This window comes from Euwallacea similis, chromosome 3 (assembly GCF_039881205.1).
Source record: "Euwallacea similis isolate ESF13 chromosome 3, ESF131.1, whole genome shotgun sequence".
NCBI classification, from domain to species: Eukaryota; Metazoa; Arthropoda; class Insecta; order Coleoptera; family Curculionidae; genus Euwallacea; species Euwallacea similis.
Window position 1 is genome coordinate 6,172,004 of NC_089611.1, and position 12,662 is coordinate 6,184,665.

Genomic DNA, 12,662 nt, shown 5'->3' on the forward strand with positions numbered 1-12,662 from the left:
CCCAATGTACTGAAGGGGGCTTTCAAAATCTAAAATTTCATTTTATAAAGTTTCAGGCTCATTTTTGGTTCGAAAACGCAGTTAATGCATCTCATCAACTATTCAAATCTTTCAGATTCGTTACAAAAGTTTTAAAGACGGAAAAGCAAAATTCGTAAGAAATAAAGTTATTTATGGACATAATGGTGAATGATTCTGTGCGGTTTTTACAGATTCTCAATCATTCAAATAATAACTTTCTAGAATAACATATCCAAGTCAATAAAGGGCAACTTTCTCAATTGGGAGTTTCGCAAAACGGGGTAAACAACGTATAAAACTCTCTCTTCTGTGCGGAAGAATTACACGAGAATACAAATATAAAAGGCGAACAAACGACTTGCTAAAGTCAGAAGTTTCCGAAAATTATATATCAACTTTGACTGCCTTAAAGGGCAGGCAACGCCTGACGAGAATAACTTTAGCCCTAAAAGTTATTTCAATGTCAGGGCGTGTTTAGAAAATTTATGAAGATGTTTATGTTGCCTATTTTGTCGTTGGTTGCAAAATTAAAATTCAGTTTTTGTTGATTAAGTATTGTATTCAGTATATATCTTTCAAAATACAATTAGTTCATAGTAATAACAATAATAAATAACGTGGATTTAGGGCCGTTTCTGCCACTTCAAAGAAAGCCCTCGTGAAAAAAACACACAATGTCGTGTTTCGTTCGCTTTAAGGGGCGCAAACGACCCTTAAAAAGAAACAATGTGTAGGGTATTTTCTGGTGAAAAATACTGATGATGGTGAGAGAAAAAACAATTAAATTCCTGCAGTTTAAATAAAAATTGATTTTTTTACATATTTTCAAACAATTCCACCCTCCTACTGGTGTTGCCCTTGCGAATATCTCTCAGTGTCTTATATTTGTCCCTACCCTCCAGAAGGTTGATTCTATGGATCCTATCCAAGTCGCTTTCTTCGTTGGTCTTCGCTTCATTTAGTTGGTCTTGTAAAGCCTGGAAGTTTACTTTAAATCATCAAAATTCCCACTTCCTGAACATACAAACCTTCAGCTGATCCTTGAGCTGATCATTCACTTCTTTAACTTCAGGTAAAGTGTTATCGGCATCAGGCAAAGACTCCAATTCCTTTTCGGTCCTATTAGCCTCCTCAATTTCCCTCTGGCGACGCTCCTCTTCTCGCCTCCTCTCCTCCGCCTCTTGCCTCAGACAAAACTCTTCTTCTTTCCTGCGAGCCTCGTCGATGGCCTCTTGAAGCCTCCTAGTTTCTTCATCTTTCCTGGCGACCTAAAATGAGTCTTAAAACTATGTTTGGATGATATTGCGTAGTAGTACGGACCTCATCTTGTATTCTTTGAACCTCTTCATGCTTCGCCCTGATTTCCTCTTCCAGCCTCAACTTCTCCTCATCTTCCAAATGTCTGCTCTGTTCTAGTCTCTCCATCATTTCTTGCAGCTCCAACCTTTGGGATTCAAGTTCTTCTTTAGATCGTTTGAGATCTTCCAGCTGTTCTTGTAGTAGCTTTATAGTCCTCTCTGCTTCCATTAAGCTGGCCTGCTTCCTCTCCATCTCAATCCTCATGTCTTCAAGCTGCCGCTTGTACATGGTTTCGCGTTTTTCTGCCTCCTCCCTCGCCAGCCTCTCAGAGTTGTATTTTTGGCTGAAATTTTACGTTAGAACAAATCAAAGTGCGCAGATCTAAATTTACCGGATGACCAGTTTTGTCTTGCGGACCTCATTGGCCTTTTCCTTCATTCTAGCCACCTCTGGGCTATCCGGCTTTCTCCTCCTCACGTACAGCTCATGGTTGCCGATTCCCAGGTTGAGAATCTGTTTGCTAATCTTCTCGCTTTGTGTTATGATAATAAAGTTCTTCGCTGTTTTGTCATTGGGCCTAATAACGAACTTGGTGCCCTTGTACTTCAAATTCTTGATTTCAGACCACGGGAAGGCGATTGTGGGATTCAGTCTGGGAAAACTCAGACTTTATCGAGCCCCAATAATGCTTAAAATAAAAGTTTACCTGTCCTCAACTTTGTAAATATTTAGCCCTAAAGCAGTCACACCCAGCATACACTCGGTGCCTTTGAAGTTCTTAATATTGAAATAAGACACCCCGTACATTTCCAAATTTTGTACCAACTTCAAATACTCCAACATCGCTTCCTCCTTATCTAGGCCTCGGTGTTTCAGCCACATGTTTGATATATTCGACTCCCACTCTGAGACTTGAAGGGTATGTTGCTTAAGCACCCTTGGCGGTAACAGAGTTTGTTTCTTGAACACATCATCGTTGATTTGATCCTTCTGGTAGTCGCCATGCTTGCCCTGGAGGGCGTATGAGGCTAGGAGAACCGACGTGTCAGCAGGGCAGTAAATTTCATCCTTGAGGATGAGGGATTTGACATGGAGAAAGAAATATTCGATTGTGATTGTTTCGATGAGTTCTTCAGACACGTCCTCGGGATAATATTTGACTGCGAAGTGGAAGGTGAGGTTCTTTTGAAGGTCCTTGAGAGTCTAGAATTGTCGTAAATTTACCTACTTGAAACTACCTACATAAATACTTAATAATCGGTGGATTTTTGATAATAGGAATTTAATAGATTTATCTCGGTTGATAAATCAGGGGGGATATGTGTGCAACTAATGCACTATTTACAACCGGAAAACACAACGAAAGCTAGATTCCCAGGCAGTTTATCGCGTTCCAGAGAAAGCTAAGTAATTGGGTTTCTCTAGTTTATGCCCATCTAAAGTGCTTCAAGATTTATTTCCCAGAGAACAAATTTTACGTCAAAATCAACAGAGGATTGTTGAATATCTGTGTAGTTAAACTTCTTGAAGTTATGGGTTGCAAATAAAGGAAAAAATATGTGTCAAGCAATAAATGTTATCAGCAGACTTTTAAATTGTCTCGTCAATATTTATGTTGGTTCAAGAAAAGCTGATTTTATTTTGCTTTAAAAATTCCGAAAAAATCCTACATTTTCCCTTGCTATAATCAAAGATTCAATCGGCTAATTCAGGACTGAGCGCTCGCTTAATCCAGTTGCACAATCCACATATCCACCTTCACTAATTTTATCGAATATATTACAGCGCTAAGTTATTCACACCAATACTTATTGAAGGCTCCCTGTAGTACACAGTAACGACTTAAATTGAAAAATTGAAATGACTATTGCAGAGGGCGCCATGAATATACAGTGGGAGGAAATGTCTATTTCGCTCGGCAATATCGGATAATTTTCAAATAAAGTTTTGATTATCAATTCACGAATTATTAGTATTTTTTCGATGCAATTGTTCGCAGCATTTGTTTTGCAGTGTCCCCCAAAGTGATTAAATTGCAATTTCATCAGAATTTTACGAAATATTTAGTGTGATTAGTCGAAATCACTTTCGTTGTTTGACCTAATGTGCTGAGAGGGTCGTTTGAAGTATAAAATTTTATTTCTTTGAAATTTAAAAGAATGTATCGCACAATAAATGTTATCAGCAGACTCTTAAATTGTATCATTAATGTCTATGTTGGTTCAAGGAAAGCTAGCTTGAATTCGTTTAAAAAATTCCGAAAAAATCCTACATTTTCCCCTTGCTATACTCAAAGTTTTAATTGGCTAATCTAGGCTTAAGCGCTTGGTTAATCCAATGACATAATCCACATGTTCCACCTTCACCAACTTTATCGAATAAACTACAGCGATAAATCGGAAAACAATTACACTACAAACGATAACAAAACATCATATAAGTTACGAAACTTTTGCCAGTTTTACTACGACTTATTGCCATAAAGTGTACAACCATTTTGACCTTACAAAAACACCGTTTCTTCATTTCGTAACAAACAATATAAAACAAATATTGATTCAAGGAGAAAGCCTAATGAAGCATTAGTTATTAGCCGAAATAGAAACCGCATCTTTGTTGATTTTCCTGTATCCGGAAAACTACTCAGTGAGTGGGAAAGGCTGGAAATCCGATCGTCGGAATGGATGCCCCAACAGCTATTTTTGGACATTATACAACACTGCTTCCAACAATGGTAATATTAATAAAACTTATCGGAAATATTTATCTATCGAGAATTTTGACGCTTATCACTAAGTCAGGAATAATAATTGTTTTCTAGCTTGCAAGTCAAAGTTGTACCGAAAGCTTTGTATAACTTATGACGTCTTCGAGCCGGTTTTTGAAGTCTTAAGAACATGCTACACCGCTTGCTTCAGTTATAAGACCATCAATTTTGCGATAATCGTCAAATCGTGGAGGCTGAAACCTCAGGGATATAATTTTCGTTTGAAAGCAAAGGAATGTTGCCAAGCTCAAAAAGATGTAGAATGCACATTACACCCATAAAATGATTCATTATTTATTCATAAATATTTTCACAAAATTATTCATAACTTAATTTAATAAGAAACTTAATTTAGGGCAAAAGCGATTTTCGTGTTCTTAAAATTTGCCTTTAAAATGTCGCATTGTTTATATTTGATTGTATATCCTAGTGATCCGTAGGAGAAGTGTATGATGAAAATAAAAAGCACTTTTCTACTTAATTAACCGTGATAATAGATTCACGAAGTATCGTCCCATGCTTCAAATGACTATATTTCGTTTAACACAGTTCCTTAATAAATCACTTTCTAAAAAAAACGATTTCAAAGCCCGAAGCGTACATATTTAGTGAGCGCTCCCTGTAGCAGCCGTTTACCAGGAAGCGCTGACGTTACACAGTGGGAAAAAATCTCTATGCCGTAGGACAACATTTTGCTTTATTTAAAGAAAGCATTTATTTCAAGTTTTGGCATTGCCAATATGTTTTGAGCAGGCGCTTCTGGTTTCAGCACAATTAAATTATGAACTCTTGAAATTTTTAAGATCCAGGACTATTTCTCCTAATTGCATAGGCGTGCCATTTTAACCTATAGATTTTCTTATTTAAATACATCTTTGTTTCAAATTTGGTATTGACACGAAGACTTTGCAGCACACCTTCAGTTTCAACACGACTGAATTATGAAATATTGAGCTTATTTTTAAGGTTTAGGGCTGGGATTTCTCCAAAATAGATGCCTTGCTTTTTGTACTTAATGGACGTCTTTGTTTCAAGCGTCATCACACGATGGAGCGTTTAATTACAGACGAAAAGTGCCCCTTTATATTTTACATACTTGTTACCGTTGCGCTGACAGCTAGATTTTTGGGATTTATTATCCTAGAACTAGATGCATTTGGGCGTGAATATCAGTTATAGATATATCACACATTCCCAGTTTTATAAAAATCATAGATGTCATAGAAGTTTCGCAAGTACACGAATGATTTCTAAGTGCCTAAGCCACTCCAGAGTATAGGCTTTGATTAATTCAATTGATTAAGCAAAATCTAAAACCATCTATCTCTCTTTTACACATGAAAATTCACTATGAATTACTTGATGAGATTTTATTTATGGGCAAAAATGCTGAATTCGTTTCGGAAATATGCGAAAAAATCTAAATTTTAATACATACTTTTATATATTTTTCAAACTCTGGTAAGTCACACGCCATACGTTTCGTCTCTGAGGAATAACCATCATTTATTAAAACTTCAACGAACAACATTTATGTCTAAAGTTTGCAAAACTTCCAAAACTATATATCGATTTCTTTCTTACGCACTACTACTCACATAAGTCTGTCTTTGTTAGGGTCAATTATGCTTGAAAGAACCGCTGATTTTTGTTAAACATTTCCTGGCTAGCTAGTGATTTTCAGCATCCCAAAATTGGATTTTGTCATCGGGGGATAATACGTTATTTGTTCCTCATGAGCCATCAAAGAACTATTTATGTCTAACATTAGCAAAACTCTCAAAACCAACCATCTATCGATCTCTTTCTCATTCACTATAACCCATATAAGTCTGTCTCTGTTCGTCGTGTCCGGTTAATTATGCTCGAATGAAAATGACAATTTCTAATAAACATTTTCTGAATAACTCAACATTTCTAACGTTCCAAAATAGGATTTTGTTAATGAGGAAAATGCGCAACTTCCTTCTCAACAACGCGTAGCTTTCAAATTTAAAATATTTCCAATAGGAAGGAGGTTTGGGTATTTCATCATAAAAGTTTAATGAAATCGTAGTTCAATTACTTGATGACACTGCGAGCGAAGTTTTATGAAAAATTACATCGACAAATTTTAAAAAATTCATAACTCTCATTAATAAATTGAAGTTGGGAGATATTTTGTTTCGCTCGAAGTTGTCAGCCATTTTCAGCCAAAATTATCGCCTAAAAAAGATACAAAAGAGGAGATTCTCTCCCATTTACTATCATATTGCCGAGTTTGCAAATTTTAGACGTAAATTGTTCGTTGAAGGTTCAAAATATGATGCCGACTCCTCAGAGACGAGACATTTGCCTTGTGAATTCTCACAGTTAAAATATGCATTCAAATTTTGACTTTTTTACGTATCTCTGAAACTACTAGAGGTTTTTTTTAATCGGAAAACAGCCTGCTGTAGAGTACGATTACGGCATTTTAGCCCATAAAAAAAATCCCATCGGGTAATTCATGGTAAATTTTCATGTCTACGAAAGAAATGGATCGTTTTCGATATTTGTCAATTGATTGAATTGATGAAGGTCTACAGTATGTCCCCAGATGAAGTTGCCAAGAGGAGAAAGCTTCTTATTTTTCATTTTACGAGAAAAATGTATTTTTCGTATAAGTTTTTGCTTGTTCAAAACGGTTGAATCGGTTCTCATAGTTTCAATTTTCCTCTTCCTTACTTAAATGTGGAAAAAAAGGTACTGGAGCATTCACAATCCCTATTTCCGAATCGCCCGTAACGGATAATATTCGACTAAAGATAACGTATGGTGTGCAATTTCTTGCCATGGTATAATTGGACCATATTTTTTTGAAAATTCGATTAATCAGCACATGTACTTGCATTAAACATGTTACAACATTTTCTAAATAAAAAGTTGGACGATCTACCCATTAATTATCGCGTGATGTGTTACTTTTAATAAGATGATTGTCTGACCCATTATGCGGAATGATGGAATCAGAAATTTGAAGAGAATTGGATCGGTTGAAATGATCCTCTCTTATGGCCATCGAGAAGTCCTGATTTGACTATGGCAGATTTTTATCTTTGGAGCTGTTTAAAACAAATAGTTTATGCGAATCATCTTCCTTTGAATGCAGAACATTTGAAGGAGAAGATCGGAGATGCTAGGCGTCTTTATCGCTCGAAGAAATCCGAAGAAGTTATAATGAACTGCGTCGAAGACTTGAGCTGCGCGTTCACGAAGGTGGTGCATAGATCGAGTGAATTTTTACTTGTAGTTTCCTCTTTCTTGTTGAATCGTTGAAATAAATAAAAATCAAGATTATGGTTGCCGTGAAAACAAGAATTGATTTTTGGAACTTAGAAATTTTTTTAACTAAACTGACCTATTTTTTGATGTTTCTCTGCAACGAAAAGGAAAATTGAAAAAACGAGAACTGATTTAACTATTTTAAAACAAGCAGAAACTTTTATCAAGAACTCATTTTTCTTGTAAAATGAAAAATAAGAAACTCTCCCCTCTTGGGAACTTTTGCCGAGAACATACTGTACAGGTTGTTACTTAAGTATGTGGCCAAACTTCAAAGGGTGATTCTTTGAGCGATTTTAAGATGAAAATCTTATATAAACATAGGTCCGGTAATGCTTCATTTTTAAGATACAGAGTGGTATCAACCTTTTTTTAAAAAGTCGTTACATATTAAAAACCTTTTAAATGACTTGAAGACGCAATCTAATATAACGTTGAATCTTGGTGACAGTTTTTAATGTAGTACAAAGGAATCTTTTAAGCTAGAAATTGTTTGTCTGCTTTTGGTAGTGGCGTGCACGGCGGTAACGCCGGAAATTTAAAAAAATTCAAAAAAGAAAAACGCTTTATTAAAACTACACTTAAACAAACGGTACGCATTTTTTAAGTAAAAAAACGTTTAACAATAGATAATACGAAACTTACGATAGTTGCTAAAAGTGTCTTCCTTCAACTTTAATGCCAGCATTAGCTCGTCTTAACTTCGATTGTCGAACACTTTGGAACATTCCCGGTGTATATCTTATCTGATTACATGAATCCCGTATCCCATTGGATTAAGTAGTCTTCGGTGTTGACGAGGAGTTCTATGAACGAAGGACTTTACGTGCCCCCAAAGGAAAAAATCTAACGGATTTAAATCCGATGACCTGGGTGGCCATGACTGTGCTTAATGCAAATAATATATGTATAAAAATTTTAAATAAATTAGTGACGCATAAATAACAATAATAACCATAAATAACGGCTAAAGGATTGTTAAGATTTTTACGAAAACACGATTTTTTTTTTAAAGTTTGTCACCCTGTATGTTGAAAATTAAGCTTTACCATACTAATATTTATATAAGCTTTTCGTTGTAGAGCCACTCGAAGTATCAATCTTCCCTTGAAGTTTGACCATGCACTTAAATAGCACCCTGTATACTCTAGAGCGGCTTATCCGTTTCGAAAAGATCTATGAGGTAAACTGACGCTCATATCGTCCCCATCAAATTTAAGTTTTCAAATCATTCGATATTCCCGTTCACAAACCGAAGTTCAAAGCATATTTCAATCCTTTAATCTTCAATCTTGAACCGTTTTTCTATCGGGGCCAACACGTCTTTACGCCCTTTCCCCACTTTAGTACAAATTGCGCATCGTCGGGATAATAAAAAGTCTGGATCGTCGGGATAAAAAGGACTCCACGGGCTCGAAAATTCTTGCATAAATATTTAAAAACTTGGAAAATTGCAAAAGAGAATGGATCAAATTCGCGCTTGTCCGGGACTTCATGTTTAAGGGATGGAATATTATGTAAATGGGATTGAGGGATGGGGGAAATGTTGGGCTCACCTTTTTCGACTTGTCAATCCAGACGTCCTCGTTGTCGGGCCCTTTGTACATTAATCCGAACCACCAGGTCTCCTGAATTCCCAACGATTTGCACATGGTGCCGAACACCTCGCGGGTGGAGGTCTTCGGTTGGGCCTCCAGCTCGGACTCATGGTGGGGGGTTCTTACTAACACCTTCATCGTTTTATTCTGGAAAGAACCATCAATAAACGTAAATAAATCCGAGATAAGTGGCGTTGAGGACTGTACTATTGTTTCTACTCATTTTTGCTCCATTATATCATAATTTATTTTATCTGCATGATGGCGACTATGTAAGCTTCACACTATGAGATAATAATTTCACAGATTACACACATAATTGAAGCTGCATCTTCAGCCCTTTGTTGGCCTTTCGTGCCGGACTATAAATTCACGGTTTACGTCCAACACTTCTGACTAAATCCGGCCATTATTCACGTATTAATGCGTCTGTTTACTGCAGCAGTTGCGATTTATCACATAAACAATTAGCACATAAATGGGCTAGAACTTGTGCGTTAGGTCGCTAATGGAAATCTGGCCTTGGCCATTTTTTAAGCGATAAACCAGTAAAGTTGGAAAAAAATCCCTGCCGGTTCTGGGCCATTTATGTGACGACTTAAGCTCGGAAAATTGGACTTCTTACGCATACACCAAGATTGGTACACTCGATTTTCACGGGGAGCAAATCGGTCCCGAAATCCAACAAACTGATGAACCTGTTGGATAGCGATGTTCCGTTTTTTGCCAAAAAATCCCACTCTAGAATACCCGATGAATTTGCATACATATGCAAACTACCAACCGACACACCACCTGATAGCGGTTGACCTTCCGCACGTAGACACACCAAACAATTATTTAGTACTTCAAGTAGACCAGTGGCAATTTACCTTCATATACACCCAGCAAAAACGAGGCTCAATGCACTGGAAATGTAAATAAAATCTATATATTTACCAACCAAGCTGTGTCACCAAAATTGATATGGTGTACGATCACGGATCACTGAACACCGGGGCAGGATACACTACTGGGAGTGTGTTTCATGACCCATGTAAAGGATGATGGCTTTATCACCCACTATTGGATGAAAAATGCTGATAAGATAAAGCTGATGATGACGTAGACGAATGTATTCTTAATGATGCATGGGAGCAAGAACCATCACTGTTTTGCACTATAAGAGCTGAAGCACTGTTTAGATTGCTCATGCATGTATGTGTCATTGTTAGTCATTGCTTCACGAAAAAAGTCGTGAAGCAAGTACCCACGATTGCGGTGCTGGTGGAGCACTAAGTTTAGATTAAGCAGGTATTTAACGAGAACCACCCACCTGTGATGACTTTTTTTTCATTCTCACCAACTCACATCACTACAACACTTCATTCACATTTCACCACTCGTTCATCAATTATCGCTACTGCATTTCTACTCTCTTTCTTCCATACACAAGGTACATAATGACTTGGATGCCAATTTGCAATAGAAACTTGTTTAACGAGCGTAAACGATATTATACAAGATATGCGGAATTTTGTAAGCGCGAAGTAATGGAAATAGGGATCAGAATTCAAATTTTTGTGCGCCTTGACATAGATTTGATTGCTGCTTTAATGGGTACAATGGCAAGTGCCATTTTTGTCGTTTTATTGTCCCAGCTGGTTCAAATTGGTCAAGGCTTTAGTGTTGGATGAGCAAACGCTTCAAGAATGCATAAAAACACTCATACGGGTACTTTACCGAGGGATTATCAAAATCTTATATACTCGGGTTTTTCTTGTATTTGTGCTAAGAGTTTGATATACGCTATCAAGGCCATTTCTCGGTTTTTAATTCCTTTTTGCTGGTAATCTATATATTCATTCACTTATCGGGACGAAATACATATAAGAGGTAGGCTTTTCATTCGGCATAATTTTGAAGGAAATCAAATCACCCGCCCAAAATCAATAATATACTAAAATCAGTGGCACCATCTTACGGTAAATAAACCAAGTGCGATACTGCAGGATCGGCACTCTAGCAGAAGAGATACTAAGCTTTAGCTGCTGCCCATAAGAGGGCGCCATTAAAAGCGCGTATTTTCAAACTCAGCATCCTTTCTTCTTTAAATTAGTTATCCACATTGTAATGAACTCTATTAACAGTTTCAAAGTGGAACCAATTGAGAGGTCAATAATTGTGATGAACACTTCAGGTATGTTCCTCAAACCATTCTCAACATTCTTAAATATCTGAAAAACAATTTTAAAACTGAACCAAAGAATGAGGAAACTAAATAATGAAAAAATCTAAGTGTTTTTCATTTATTTTATTTTCACCAAATCTTTACAACAACACAATTCAAATAACCATAAATAATTTAAGCATCTAAAACTTACTGTCCTCCTCCTCCTCCTCCACCTTGAGCATCAGGGTTATTTGCAGTAGAAATGATCATTATAATCACAACTGGCAGGATATACATCCACTAAAAAACGATTCTATACTCTCACAGAAAATATTTTTATCCAACAACTCACATATTTGGCCAAAAAAGACCTGTTATCCTTTACCTCCCCTTTTGCTTGGGCCTCTCTCTCCCGCTCTATCTTCTGGACAAATGAGGCAGTATCGGGTCTATAATACAACAATTAAATCATCAAATGAAAACTAGAGCATACACATACATAACACCAGTTTCTGTGTGCCTCACATAGACAGTTGTGGTGAACTCATTTAACCTTTCCAATGGAACATCAGACCCTTCACAAGTAGATTTTGAAGCTATTATGCTGGTAACCCCAATTACACGACCAATATAATCAAGTGAAATTGAGAATTTGTCATCCAGTTCAGACTCTGCAACCATGCACTAAAATACAATCTCAAGAACAATCCACAAACATATCATATTGTGAAATTGTTTCTTACAGCTTTTACAGACGAAATGAATGTTCTCTCACTGCCGTCTTGGGCTATTACAACTGCCCTAACTCTGTATAATTCATTTTTTCTAGATAATTGCTACATAAAAATAAAAGTCTTAATTTGTGAATGGAAATAGAAAAGGGAAAGATTTCATCACCTGTAATTGTAATTTTTCTTCCTCAGTAAGCGGGTTTTGGCTCACAAGAGCCTGTCTCAATCGTAAGCTGTGAATGGTGATATTACCTCGCTCAGTAAACACAGGGTTGGGACCCTCATTCAATGCATGCTGGAGTTTGATAAATACAGAACTATCTTGCTCTAAACACTCCTAAAATGGAGATTTTGAGCATAAGAGAAAAAGGGGCTATTTATTGCTGAAGTCAATTGTTTTGGAGACCTACCACTGGGTTGATAGACGAGGCAGTGAGGGCTAGAATAAATAAGGTGAAAATTGAAAATTCCATTTCTAGATAGAAATTATGAGTTAATTAGTGTAGTGTTTGAGATTTTCTTCATTAATACATTATTTTTTGGTTATAAAATGTTGAAAATGATGAAAATCCTGCACAGAAAATGATTTAAGTGAGGTTAAGATAAAATTAAGAAAAATAGAAATCTGGAGAGTGTAAAACAGACATCAGTGCATAAAAACACAATTTTCTTTTTTTATATTTATGATATCATATTCTTCTTGTCATTTATATGTTAAATCTAATTATTAGTTTTCAATTATGTTCTATTATATTAGATATATTATTTCAAAACTATTTTCGATACAAATT

General features: G+C 36.3%; 2 protein-coding genes across 6 annotated transcripts; both read right to left on the reverse strand.

The window, feature by feature from the left end:
- Positions 1-559: 559 nt before the first annotated feature.
- LOC136420155 (moesin/ezrin/radixin homolog 1-like) lies at positions 560-10,473 on the reverse strand. Of its 5 annotated transcripts, none has more exons than XM_066406968.1 (8): positions 10,304-10,472; positions 9,932-10,050; positions 8,947-9,135; positions 2,027-2,523; positions 1,712-1,972; positions 1,342-1,663; positions 1,050-1,289; positions 560-998 (listed from the first exon to the last, which is right to left on the reverse strand). In XM_066406968.1, exons 3-8 carry the CDS (start codon positions 9,124-9,126, stop codon positions 837-839), a joined length of 1,662 nt encoding a protein of 553 aa, XP_066263065.1. In that variant the 5' UTR covers positions 9,127-9,135; positions 9,932-10,050; positions 10,304-10,472; the 3' UTR covers positions 560-836. The 5 variants fall into 5 exon arrangements, with proteins under 5 accessions (XP_066263065.1, XP_066263064.1, XP_066263063.1 ...); XM_066406967.1 differs by having other exon boundaries at positions 9,928-10,050; XM_066406966.1 differs by lacking the exon at positions 9,932-10,050 and having other exon boundaries at positions 10,304-10,473.
- Positions 10,474-11,281: 808 nt separating this feature from the next.
- On the reverse strand, positions 11,282-12,438 carry EMC10 (ER membrane protein complex subunit 10). The gene is made up of 6 exons (XM_066406326.1): positions 12,282-12,438; positions 12,038-12,208; positions 11,884-11,976; positions 11,640-11,824; positions 11,493-11,589; positions 11,282-11,440 (listed from the first exon to the last, which is right to left on the reverse strand). The coding sequence occupies exons 1-6, from the start codon at positions 12,342-12,344 to the stop codon at positions 11,348-11,350; spliced, it is 702 nt and encodes a 233-aa protein (XP_066262423.1). The 5' UTR covers positions 12,345-12,438; the 3' UTR covers positions 11,282-11,347.
- Between the last annotated feature and the right edge of the window lie 224 nt (positions 12,439-12,662).

Bases quoted from the DNA above. Each gene is read 5' to 3' on its own strand.
- LOC136420155 (XM_066406966.1), bottom strand. From the start codon at position 10,324: ATGAAAAAAAAGTCATCACAG. The intron at 9,136-10,303 runs GTGGGTGGTTCT...GGTTCTTTCCAG, and splicing joins TGAAAAAAAAGTCATCACAG to AATAAAACGATGAAGGTGTT. The intron at 1,973-2,026 runs GTAAACTTTTAT...GAGTTTTCCCAG, and splicing joins ATTTACAAAGTTGAGGACAG to ACTGAATCCCACAATCGCCT.
- EMC10 (XM_066406326.1), bottom strand. From the start codon at position 12,344: ATGGAATTTTCAATTTTCACCTTATTTATTCTAGCCCTCACTGCCTCG. The intron at 12,209-12,281 runs GTAGGTCTCCAA...TCTCCATTTTAG, and splicing joins CCTCGTCTATCAACCCAGTG to GAGTGTTTAGAGCAAGATAG. The intron at 11,441-11,492 runs GTGAGTTGTTGG...ATCGTTTTTTAG, and splicing joins GGTCTTTTTTGGCCAAATAT to TGGATGTATATCCTGCCAGT.